Source organism: Perissodus microlepis, chromosome 16 (genome assembly GCF_051167445.1).
Source record: "Perissodus microlepis isolate ML-2025 ecotype Zambia chromosome 16, ASM5116744v1, whole genome shotgun sequence".
In the NCBI taxonomy this organism is placed as follows: domain Eukaryota; kingdom Metazoa; phylum Chordata; class Actinopteri; order Cichliformes; family Cichlidae; genus Perissodus; species Perissodus microlepis.
In genome coordinates, this window is record NC_140476.1 from 26,483,099 (window position 1) to 26,496,481 (window position 13,383).

General features: G+C 40.4%; 1 protein-coding gene across 1 annotated transcript in view; it reads left to right on the forward strand.

The window, feature by feature from the left end:
- The first annotated feature begins 4,825 nt into the window (after window positions 1-4,825).
- LOC146371045 (dual specificity calcium/calmodulin-dependent 3',5'-cyclic nucleotide phosphodiesterase 1A-like) overlaps window positions 4,826-13,383 on the forward strand; it is a 42,838-nt gene continuing 34,280 nt past the window's right edge. The window contains exon 1 of the mRNA XM_084954676.1: window positions 4,826-6,044. Coding sequence (XP_084810802.1) covers window positions 5,296-6,044 — 749 coding nt within the window. The 5' untranslated portion in view covers window positions 4,826-5,295. The remainder of the gene's footprint in view (window positions 6,045-13,383) is intronic.

The following is a 13,383-nucleotide window of genomic DNA, read 5'->3' on the forward strand; positions in this document are numbered from 1 at the left end:
ACAGCATTTGGCTGAATCTCAGCAGAGAGTACAGCTATCACATCATCAGCAAACAGCAAGTTATCAAATTCTACTGGCAGCCGCATACATGTCCATATTATAACATTGCCTGCCTCGTGTTTTACAGATGATGTGTTATATTTCAGATTATTTTCTTTCCTTCTCCACACTTCCTATGGCTGTGGCTCAGGAGGTAGAGCAGAGGTTAAAGGCTTGTGGTTTGATCCCCGACTGCTTCATTCTGCATGCCAAAGTATCCTTGGGCAAGGTACTGAACACTGAGTTGATCCCGATGTGTTCATGAGTGAGTGGGAATGCCAGATAGAAAGCTCTTGTATAAATGTGTGAAGGACATGTTCTTGTGTGCTTGAGTAGAAAGCACTATATAGGAACCATTCCATCCACCTATTATACACATATATATGGTCTAATCTGGGTTTCTTGTTCTTGAGTGTAATCAGTGGTGTATTTGCATTTATTAAACAGTCTTTTCCACTTGCATGGACATTTCTTTGAACCTCACAATGAGAGTTACAGTGAATGCATACCACATAAGAGTTCAATATTTTGAATCAACAGCTTTCATCTTCTTAGTTTGACATAGAATAACTGGAAAAAATGCTTCATCTGGCAATTAAACTGCAGATCAGTTAGTTGTCTAAATGGTTTTGAACTTCTGAAAATGGACTCTGTATAAAAATGTCTGTAATTCTAACAGTTATAAAAATACTGCTATAAAAGCTGCTGACAGAAAAACTGAAGTCTGCGCTTCAGCCACATCTTGATTGTTCGATTTGAAATCCCTTGTGGTGATGTACAGAGGCAAAGCTATAAAAATTACTTTATTGTCCAAATACATATTGATTGTAAAAAGATCTTGTGTAACCTTTAGTGACTCCACATCTTTGCTCCAGCTTTATCTTTCTTAAAATATTTTTTATAAAAAACATAAAGTTTTGATAAACAGAATCTATTTTTAAAATCTGAAAGTGACCTTTAAGGTCCACTTAATAAAATTCAGATGGTTTAAAAACTGTATATTTGTCAAAGTGTCTGTCTGACAGTTAATTAACATGTTGCTCAGCTCCGTTCATGAGCTACTTGTTGCCTAAAAAGCCTTTTGACAAACAAAAAGCTGAATATATTACTGAAACACACACACACTCCTCCAGTCGCCCACATGGTCATCTTTAATTGTCTGTTTAGCGTTGGTGCTTATAGTGAAGAAACCATTAACAATCAATTAGCCAGCTGGCCAATCAGAGGGAAAACTGTTACCCTGAGGGCTTGTTTACAACCACAAGAGCAGCTCATTTGGAGAACATGGACACAGTTATTATAATCATACCCTTCACCTCACAAGCATGGACAGACTCTAAAACAACAGGATTCCACTTAGAAACTCTCTGTTTAACACATTTTTAAAGTATAAAAAAATCTGTCAAACTCAGTATTTTCAATATCACCAATGGCTTTTAAAGCAAACTTTTCCTTTCTCCCCCTCATCAGGTCACTCAGCTGTGAATCAAATGAGGAGCGGGTGCAGTGTTGAAAACCCTGTCTATGGACCCACCAACCTCTGCATTTTGAAAACCCACAACACCTGGTAAGAATGTTGTTGCTGCGTAAGATGCATGCAGGGATGAAAAATGAACCTGTTGCAGACATTTGGGGGAGAAGAAATCCTGCTTAACAAACATAGTGACTTCAGTGACAAATTCTGGCTCTAGAGACAAAGCTATAGCTATTGCAGTTCTTCTTCTGGCCACTTGAGACTGTCATCCTAACCCTAACCCTAACCCATTCCCAACAAACTCCCATGTTAAAAGACTCAATTTAATAGATGTAATAAATATCTTTATGATTTTTTAAATTCTATGTCATAAAGACATAGAGTGAATTTAGTGTAGAAGATTAACCTGCACAGAGTCCTGACGTCAACCTGAAAGAAAATCTCTGGGATAAATTAGAGTGGAGACTTCTCGTCCAACATCTGGAAGAATAGTAAAAAATTCCCATAAACACACTCCTAAACCATATGGAAAGAGTGGAAAGGCTGCAAAGGGTGGGGTGACATCGTACTAAATCCTATGGATTAAGAATGGGAACTCACTCAAGTTCATATGTGTGTGAAAGCAGATGAGTACCCAATACTTTTGGCATTATAGTATATATGCTAGCCATGGTGTTGGCAGCCTTATGATAATGATTTATTTGACAAATAATAATAAGGCTTTCTGTAGAACTATAACCGGTTCAAGAAGTCTATGCTCTACTTTTGTTGCATCGATTTTTGTTATGAACATATAACTTTGCACTAAGTTAGCAGTTATCTTTGGATAATGCACCCACCATCCGCCATAGTCAGAGTGGGCTAGCTGTTGTTTTGTTTTTGTTTGTTTTTCTGACACACCTGAACGACTGAACGTCGCAGTACTTCAGCATCTAGCTAGCGCTACAGAAGAGGAGCAAACGTTAAGGGAATAACATTTTGTAGCAGGTAATTTTAAATTCAGCGTTTCTAAATTCAACAAACATCAGCAAAAACACAAACAAATTTGTGCACTTGTCATACAGTGTGTTGCTAGGTAAAAGTCCAGCTGATGCATTTCACAGGGAGAGAAAAGAGAGTGAGCTCATTTCAGTCAGCGATGGAGAAAGATAAGAAAGACAGGACAGGAGAGGAAGGAGAAAGACTTGATAAATTGGAAATTTAAAGCTTACATGTAAGTCCTCATGTTTTTAAATCAGATATTGGGTCTGTATGTGTCACATTAAGTTTTTTCATATTGTGAAACATGCTGTAAATCAAACTGAGGTAGACTGACTGTGTTATATGAAGGTAGTAATACTCTGCAGGTTAGTGTAGGATAAACAGGTTAGTTTGCTGTACTGTGATGGATTTAAAGTAAGTGTGCAATTGGTGCACAGTGGCTGTGGTTTCATGGTCAGAGTTAGGTTACATCACGTTGCTTAGATTCGTTCATTGAATTCCATCTTCGGACCAGCTTTATTCAGTATAATGTTAATAAAAAGAATATTCTGTTAGTGTAGAGGATGGACAACTTATAACTTACATCTCCTTGAATTCAGTTGTGTAAATCTACAAAGAGCAGTAAACCTCAGACCAGCAGCAGCAGCAGGTCAGCTGATCTCAGTCTGTGCATTAAGAAAATCTACTGGAGTGCTGAATAGAAATGATCGTGAGCTGTGATTCTTTTCACCATAATGAGCCATTACAACTGATTTTAGGGTTCCCCCACCCCCACCGTCATTTAGACACAAAGTCACTCTCTACAGCGTAGGCAACAGAAAATAGAGTTACTTTTATTTTCCGTCTTTTTCTTTGCTCATGTTCTATTTAACAAGTTCAAGCTCAGTACAATTAGAAATAAAAATTAGTTTAAATTAAAATTTGTATTCCTATCTACTAATATTATTTTATTATTACATTAATATAACACAAGTTTCGGTTAGCTTTACACAAAAATAGCTGGTAGAAACGTCCTTCAAGGAGCTACTTTTTACTTTCTTTATTTTTAACATAGGTATCTGTACTTCTACTTAAGTACAGAATTTCTGTATTTTTGCCACCCCTGCTGCACACTATTACACAATCCACCAAGCAGTTTTGGTGCCTGTGGTGGAGACTAGTGCTCAATTGAGGTGATCAATGTTTGCTTTCTAAGTAGCTCTTTAACTTGCTTGGCACGTGAAGACCAAGAAGCAGCCATAAGGGTTGGTGAAATTTCCAACTTGATTTAACATACATTGTACAGCCATGGGGTGGCTGTAGCTCAGGAGGTAGAGCAGGTCACCTACTGATCGGAAGGTTGGTGGTTTGATCCCCTGGCTCCTCCTTGTGCAAGAAACATCAGTGAATGTGTGTGAATGTCGTCAGAAAAGCACTCAGTTTAGAGTCAGTGCTTGTGAGAATGGGTGTGATTGGGTGAATGTGACATGTTGTATAGTAGAGTAGAAAAGCAGTCCATTTACCATTGTGGCTAGACCTCTGCTTGATTATATGGTTAGGTATGTCACATTATATGAGGATATTTTGCCGACTATTTGACCATGACCAGAAACTTTGATCTATCGTGATCACATAATTCCCACCAAATTGCCACTGGAACACTTTTTTAGGAAGATTGATGTGGATAACAAGTTAAACGTGAATTCATAATATTTGATCTAATTACACTAATGCTATACAGTTATTGCAAAATCCCATGTCACATCTGGCCATTGGATTTTGGCCTCCTCCTCCAGGAAACTGTTTGGGAACCTCTGTTAGAGATATTATATATACTGGACCCTTAGCTTAAGGGCCACTCAGAAATGTCCTTACATTTGAGTGGCTAAAGACAAAGGAAAGATTGCTGTTTTTAAAGCTTTAAAATCTTACCTCCATGAGGAAATTATGGCTGTAATAATCATTTCAGCCTCTAGAGGGAGCCATTAGCACTTTACACCGACTGTGAGATTGTACCACTTGACTGGAGAGGATTTGTGACTCTCATTTTCAGGACCATTACATCATCACTGTTTCAAAAAAAAAAAAAAACAACAACAACACACACACACACACACACACACACACACACACACACCTCACTGTACAGTCTTTCTGGCAGGCACTGCGGGTGAGTGAGGGGAGGACAGATTAATGTGCCTCTTTGCTGTTTGTATCTGAATAGAGCGTAAAGTTATGTGCATTTGAATTTGGGAGGGGGTGAGGTGGAGGAGAAGGAGGAGGAGGAGGAGGAGGAGGAGGGCAGTCTGTCGGCTGCAGAATTCCATCACTCTTGGCAACCGTTGTTGGGTTACCACGGAAACGCACTGCAATGTTCTCTGCTTCTCTTTTGTACTCCTCCATCACTCCCCTCTCTCTCTCTCTCTCTCTCTCCCTCACTCTATCCCATCTTTATTGCTGGTCGGCTTCCTCCTTGCGTTGCTACGGCGATGCTCTGGGACATTCAGTGGGATCATTTTGTCACTGCAGTGTCGGCACACAGAGCTGGCACTGCGCTCCGAGATCTCTGTGAGACGTGTTTTGTTGTTTTTATGCTCCCTTCTCGTGACCTTTAACCCCTCCACTTCCCTTACCAATCAGTCCGAAATCAGTGATTTGGACTGGCCGGGCTCATCAGGTGACATCACAGAAAGTTGGCTGAAGTTTCGCTGAACTGAAGGCTCCGATCAGTGTTGATGTTTTCACGACTCTGTCGGACTGAGAGACGTCCGGACACTTCACAGAGACTGAACTCTGCTCGGTGAGCTCTGCCACAAACCGAGATGAACGAGGACGCGGAGGAGGCGCAGCTGCCTGAGAAGTTGCTGGAGGCTGAGGAGCAGGAGTTGCAGCAACAGGAGGGAGAACATGAGATGGAAGAAGAAGTGAAGGACCAGGAGGGAGAGGGAGAGAAGGAGCAGGAGGAGGTCCATCTGCTGGAGGAAGACCTGGAGGAAGAGAAAGTGCAGCAACAGGATGGAGATACTGAAGATGTGTATGGGCAGGAGGAAGAGCTAGAACAAGAGGAGGTTGCAGCGCATGAGTGGGAAATACAAGAGAAGGTGGAGGAGGTTCTGAAGCAGCAGGAGGACGGGCTGTCTGAGCAGATGCTAAAGCCAGAAGGGGAACAGGGGCATCAAGAGGAGCAGGTACAGGAAGAAGAGCAGGAGAAGGAGGAGGAAGAGGTAGAGATCAAAGAGGTGCAGGAAAGTGAGCTACAGCACCTTGAAAAGGAGGAGGAGGAAGAGACTGAGGAGATGCAACAAGAAAAGGAGGTGCAGCAAAGTGAGGTGTTACAACAAAAGGAGGAGGAGGAGGTAAAGCAGACTGAGGAGCTGCAGCAACAGCAGCAACCTCGAGAGCAGGAGGAGGAGGAGGAGGAGCAGGAGGAGCAGGAGGAGGTGCAGCGTGAGGAGATGTCACGGACTGAGGAAGAGCAGAAGGAGCAACAGCAGTCTGAGGAGGTGCAGGACTTTGGGGACGCTCTGGAGCAGAATCACAACAACCAGGTCCTGATCCGGCTCAGAGGAATGTGAGTAAACACAGATCACGCAGTCAGCTGGCTGATGATGTAATGTCAGTGTGTTGATGCAATAGCACTATCGATAATTGGTGATCACGCTGTGAGGATCCGTGAGCTGCTGTAAGACTGACAGCCTCAGGGACGGCATCAGTGCGGTCGACCGGTTGCCTTGGTGATGCTGGCACGGACCGACGATGGAGGGGAAGACAAATGACAGAAAATGAGCGGGGAACGGTGGGCATGCAACATCACTTAACACGGGAGAGAGCGCGTGCGTGTGTGTGTGTGTGTGTGTGTGTGTGTGTTTGATGAAGTCACAGCTTCTCGTCTGTCTGTCTGTCAGATTCTTTTTTAGCGGCTGACTCCTACGCTGCAGCGGAACAGCCTCGCCACATCTGTTTGAATTTGAGGCGATCACACACACACAAAAAACAAATCAAAAGCAGCAACAACAACAACAAAAAAGAGCCCAGCGTGGTTTTTTTTTTTTTTTGATTCTCCATTGTTGCCATGGTAACAACTGAGCGTTGCGATGCAGCAAACTCTCAGCAAAGAAAGACACATCAGCAGGGAGATGGACGAAAACAGTGACAGAGATGAAGGCAGGGCATGCGAACACAAAATGTTTGAATGTCCTGTTGATGCTTCAGTCTGTTTACATGTGAATTACAGCCTCATTCATCACACGACGCTCATCATCACTCGTGGATCCTTTCTTTGACAAATCTGACAACACACTTTGAAATGCTCCTAAACTGAGCATTTCAAACCAGTGAATGCCCTGTAGGCATGAAGCAATGAATCCTAGTAGTCCAAGTAAGGATTTTAAGTGACTGCTGTTTAAAGTTGCCAAATTGAAATATGTACACTTTTGTTTTAGATGTGTAAATCGTCCATATAACACACAATAAACATTTTTATTATTGTAATATATAAAAAAAGCTACGTGTTTAACCACATCTTTGCTATGGCAAGAACTGCAACTCACAACAGGAAGTTGCTGGTTTGAGCCTCCTGTTGAGCTGTGATGAGTTTGTATGTTCTCCCTGTGTGGCTTTTCCTCCTAGAGTTTATAGACAAGCACGTTAGGCTAACTGGTGACTGTAAATTGCACCCCTTGGTATGAACATAAGAGTTGGCAGTTATCTGTCAGTCTGTTTTTATGTATTACGGCATAAGATAAATTTTCTACTTCTTACTAGATGTTAAAATGAGGTAAATTCAAGCTCAAATGAACAGCAGCACAAAACATGTCACACAGTGTCGCTGCTGTTTTAACAAAAGCCAAAATTCAGTAGCTTTTAGAATTACTCTACTCTTTCAGTTCACTGAAGTTTGCTGGCACAGTTTTGATTATAACCCTTCTGCAGATGGTGGCTGAGTAGCCATTGCTATTATACTTTTTTTGAAGTCTGCCTCCACAGGCCCATGTGCAGTTGTCGCACTGTATTGTAAAGTCTATGTGGATGGGTACACATGGTCTCAAAAACAGTGGCAGGCATTCAGACATCGGCACAGACCTTCAAAGTGATTATCTGATGATGGAATTTCCGTCACTCTGACCTGAACGGACCCTTGTAGGCTCACGGATGCGGAAAGTATAATCAAAGCTTAACGCTTCAGCTGCAGGATTTCAATCAGGCTGAGCTCTGGACTTTGACCGAGTCTTTGCAACACCTTGATTCTTTTCATTTTCAGTCATTTTATTGTACATTTGCTGCTGTGCATGGGATGATTGTCATGCAGCATGATCCAGTGTAGGACAAGTTTTAGCTGTTGGACCGATGACCTCACATTTGACTCTAGAATACTTTGGTAAACAGAGGAGTTTGTAGAGTAACTGACTCAGTAACTGTAAGGTGCTCAGGTCCTGTAGCTCCACCACCACCTTGCTTGACCAGTGGTACGAGCTGTTTGTGTTGATATGCTGTGTTCTGCCCCGATGCTCCAGACCAGCAAACTACTGTCATGTTTTGTAGCTCATCTGGGGTTTTATTTGCCTAATTTTAAGATCTGCTGAAGACCAGATTATTTTTTATTGTTTTCTTGATATGTGTTTACTTTCTTTTTACCTTGAACGTGTCTTGATCAGCATTCACGGTGCCTTCACAGACATCCAAATATCTGTGACTGTTACCACTGATGCATAATCGTACCGTCAGATCAGGCTCTGATGCATGCTCTGGATAATCCTGCTCCCACCTTTTCCAAAAACACAGAAGGACATAATTTTCTGCTTAATTCATCCAAAATGTTCTTTTTAGTTGGATAGATGGCCAAAAAATCACAAGTATTCACATCCATTCAGCATTACTTTCCAACTTTGTAACTCCCACACAGAAACTCCTCAAGCTTCAGAGACTTAATGATTTATTGACTGCAGATTACAAAAGAAGTCGTCAAATTCTTCGCAGTTTAGTTGTGACATGCTCCGTCAAGAATTAGTTTGGGTGTTTTTTTTGTTTGTTTGTTTGTTTGTTTTTTTACATAACTTTCCCAGTCTTTTGTGTTTGTTTGCCTGCCGTCTTTAAAGGAAGAAAGCAGCACATAAATGTGTCTAAGACGAGTGTTCTTCTTGATTCTTTCAGTGACTTGCAGCTCACACGTTCAGTCTTCGACTGCAATTTCACCAGAAACATTTGTCACATACAAAATATCTGGACAGTGCTGTGTTCAGTTTAGTTATAGCTCTTCGTCTGGTTTGGTCCACTTAAATCTAAGAACTTTTTACACATTTAAAGTAATAGTATAGACTAAAAAGAGTACTAATGCATATGTTTTAAAAGCTGCTGTATCTCCAGAATGGCATGGCTACAAGTGAAAAAAACACAGGTGCGTTGTGCTCTGTGAGGTTTCATTCCAATAACGTAGGTCCCCAAGGAGGAATAAATAACAAATAAGGAGGAATGAGGAAATGATAGCTCTGTTTTTTTTTTTTGTTTAAACTGGCCATCAGTGTATACTCTAAAGCATACACTGATGTTTTAGTCAACAAATCTGTTTCCCAGCAGAGATCCTGACTTGTCACAGTAGGAAAAGCATTGATGGACCCGTTGTATTAAAGCATACCTTTACATCTCCCTGTTGTGACAAGTCTGTATGTCTGATTGAAGTGGTTTGTCCCTTTGTCTTGGTAGCATGACATGCCCATGACAGGCAGTCAGATCTTTTTCAACCAGGTCACCTTTTCCACCTTAAGCTAGTTAAAATTCTAAATCGTTTCAGTTTCAGATCTTCCTTTAGTCTAAATGGTAAATGGACATTTTCTTATATAGTACCTGAGCACTCAAAGCACTTTATACAGCATGTCTCTCACCCAGTCACACACAAAATCACTTTTTTCTATGTCTAAGTGCTTTCTATCTAACATTCACACACATTCAACCCCAGTGAACACAGCAGATGCAACTCAGGGTTCAGTATCTTGCCCAAGTTCATTTTGACTTGCAGACTGAAGCAGTCAGGGATTGAACTGATTAGTAGATGACCAGCTATACTTCCTGAAGCACAGCCACCGTCATTCTTTCTAAGAATTACTAAAACTGAAAATGCCAGTTTGTTTTTTTTCAGAGGCTTTCTGATATTTGTCAAAGAGGTTTGGAAATTAAAATAGGGATTTGTTAGGAAAAGCTAGCTAACTTATGATCCAAGTATCCACAAAAACATCCAAGCAGTGATGCAATCAAGAACAACCAGACTTCCAATATTTCCTGCATTGGTTGTCTTAACTTCACTGCGTGCAAATACCTATGTATGTCTGGAAAATGTAGTTTATTAAATAATTTCAGCAAATAAATAGCACATCGACCAGGGAGATGGACTGTCTGTTCCATCAGCAGCGTCCTGCCCCCCTGAGCAATGCTGGTGACTCTTCTGTCTTTAGCCTCTGGCAGTAACAGCGTGGATTGTGACTGAGCAGTGGTGCTTTGATCAAAAGTTGAATCATTTACGAACATGCTACAAGTGAGCATTTAAAAGATTAGATAAGATAGCCTGGTGCCAAGGAATTTGCTACATCTATTCAACAGAATAAATATATAGAACAGTAACAATAGACATTATTATCAAGAGATTATATAAAGAAGGAAACAGAATATGTACACATTTTACACATATACAGTGGTGAAATATTGCACAGATGACATTTGAATCATTATTAAATCACAAAACCTCACATTAACAGACACTGTTTGACATCTTCAGTTTAATAAATAGTAATCTAACAATTTTGAAATTGTAGGGAACACAAGGTAAAAAACAAGAACATTTTACACTTAGGTCTGTTTCTTTCTGACTTTTCCATTCTGTTCGCAAATTAGATTAGACAAAAAACATTTAACAACAAAAAGGGAAAATATATATCAAGGAAATACATTGTAATATGTCATCATTCAAACACAACGAAGAGGACATTACATAATAACCATGGTAGCTGCTTCATTCAAAATTTAACAGCCCATTATAGCTAATGGGCAAATACAGACTGATGCATTTGACTGGTCTGTTTTTCCAGCTTCTCACATATGGTGATAGTTACAGAACGCTAACTTAGCATTCTGTAATGCTATCGTAGCATTAGTGAAGCCACACTGGCATATTTTGAAACAGCTGACTTTTCATCTGCCGTTAGTGTTTGTTTCAAATGGGAAAATTATGTCCAGAAATAAAATTAATAGATTTAATGGTGTTAAGAGTACGTTTGCCATAGTATTTTTTTGACAGCTAAAGTTAAACTCTCCTTTATTTTATCAGCTTCTGTTCACAAAAACATTTAATAACAAGATGCCCAGTGTATTGTGTATGTCTGTGATACTTCTTCTAATTTACTATCTTATGGAAGACCAGGTCACCACCACTATTTGGTTTACTGACAGTATCTCTCATCAGCAGTTAAATGAAATGTGCACGGCATCATTACCATTAAATACACACATTTAATTTATGCCCCTTGGCTACTCTTGCTCTGTTTAACAGACCCTGCTTGCTATACAGCATCTTGTGTTGGTAACCGGCTGGCAACAGAGGAAAATATAACAGAAAAAAAAAGAAACAGAAATTTATCAGCAGAAGTTGGTGTGTTGGTTGAAGAAACTGACGCCAAGACAAGTGTTTCGTTTTTGCCAAATCCTCTAATAAACATTGGCAAGTGAATGTGTTCTCTGTCAACAGTGAGAGAATGAGAAACGCTAGAGGTGTAAAAATAAAGATGCAGAATTCAGCTTGTCTACTAACCTGACAAGACTGAACTCCGAGGTTAGGGGAACTCCGTCACGGGGAGTGAACACACTCCGAGGTTTGTTTAGTTTTCCGGAGTATTCTTCTGCTCAGTGAGAAAAGGTCTTAGATAAAACAACAAAGCTGGTTTTATTTTGGGTAGTGAGTAATGGCAACAGGCATCTGTAGTTTGACAGTAATGTTGCTTGTGCGTAAGCAGAAGCTCTGCATGCCTGTGTGTCCCCCCTCAGTGCCTGTGCACCTAGTAAATAGATCCCCTGCTGCACCTGAATGCTAATCACACTCAAGAATTGTTGGCACCTCTGACCTAACAACTCGTGAGGCATAGTTGTAAATAAAGTAACACTCTGGGTTGCAAAGTAGCAGTGACTAAGGAGAGACCATCTGAATGAACAGTTCTCAATGATTTATTGAAATATGGAGCTTGATTAATAATTGTTTGGCAATTAGACTCCGATCAGTCTTTGTAGTAGAACAGAGTCCAACGATGGTAGGAAGGATGGCAGCGAGGTGAAGCAGGTGAAGACTTGGAGGATCTCTATTCTGGCGAGGATGAGGAGGAGATTTGGAGGAGGCTGGTTGCACGAATGAGGATCTGAAAGGCAGAAAAGTAGTAAGATTTAAAGCACACAGGACAGAGCTCGCAGAAGACGAGCAAGAAAATGTTTGGGCCAAAGTGATGACAACAAAATTAAGTTTGACACCACAGGAAAGTGGAAGTAATGTGAAGAATAGACTAGCAGCGCCAAACCCCGAGGGATGCAGGCAGACGAGTGGATATAGAGCTTCCCCATTGAAATTAGCATAATCATTATTATATGTTTCAGTCTGTTGAGTGGTGCACCACAAATGGAAATATCTCAATAAGTATGGGCTGAGAGGTTGTGAAAAACTCTATGGACATTCTCATGTCACATTCCTCCCTGAATAACAGTATCTCTGAACCTCCTGTCTCCCTCCCCTCAGCCCTAAACAGTCATGGCAGATGGATGCCCCTCACTTAGTCTGATTCTCCTGGAGGTTTTCTTCCTGCTAAAATGGAATTTTTCCTTCCCACTGTCACTAAGTGCTTGCTCATAGGGGGTCATGTGATTGTTGGGGTTTTCTCTTTACCTTACAATATAAAGCATGTTGCATATATATAAATAGAATAGAATTAAATTAAGTTTGAGTTAGTTCAGACAGACCACAAAGCCAAGCTTACCTGCAATCCATATGATGTAGGAAGGGTGGTGAGGTTCTCAGACAAGAGCCATGCAACCGAATATAAACAAACGAAAAGACAATCTGCTTTTGAATATAGTCGTTCTGACTGAGCCAAGGCTCACCCAGACTTTGAGTCTCTTCATATGTGCAGTTACCAAAAATGAAAAGAAAAAAATAAAATAAAGAGAAGCCTTGTTGTTACATTTCTTTTTCATAGACTGCAAATTTTTGTTTGATTAAAAAAAAAAAAAGCATTAAGGTTACTTCATCATATTACTGCCGAGTACATTTGTATCGCTATCATCAGAGCAGAGCTGCTGTTCCATTTATAGACATTCTGCCTGCCACTGTTGACCTTTCCAGGCACAACCCTCCCTAAGTTTGGGGACTCTGTATTTAGAAAGGCCTTGTGACATTGACTTCTCTATTATAACCTGTGACACCTGTTAAAGCAAGTTTCTGAAATGTACAAATTATCATGAACTTTGTCTAAATTAAATAGAGCAAGCATGAATGAATACAAGATTAAGACCCATTCAAGTGGTCACAAAACCAGCTGTTTCCTTTGTGTGAGCGATTGTGTCTTTGTGTTCATTACAATATTATTTCTTCCTGGCAGACATAAAGTTCATCCATAAATTAATCACAGAGCTTAAAGCTGTTTGACAAGAAAACAAAAAAGTGTGGAGATATTTATTTATTCGTTTATTTTTGAAAATTTCCCCCAGTTTCCGTGGTAACAGCAGAACATTTCGATGCAGTAAACTAGAAAAGGACAAAAAGAGAATAGAACAGCTTTTCATTTACTTTTGTTTTTTTACACATTGAGATGCATAATTTTTATTATCAGTAGGCTTTGGTGAGAAGCTGAGTGGAATTACAGAGGAAGTGTAAAGTGTAAAAACAA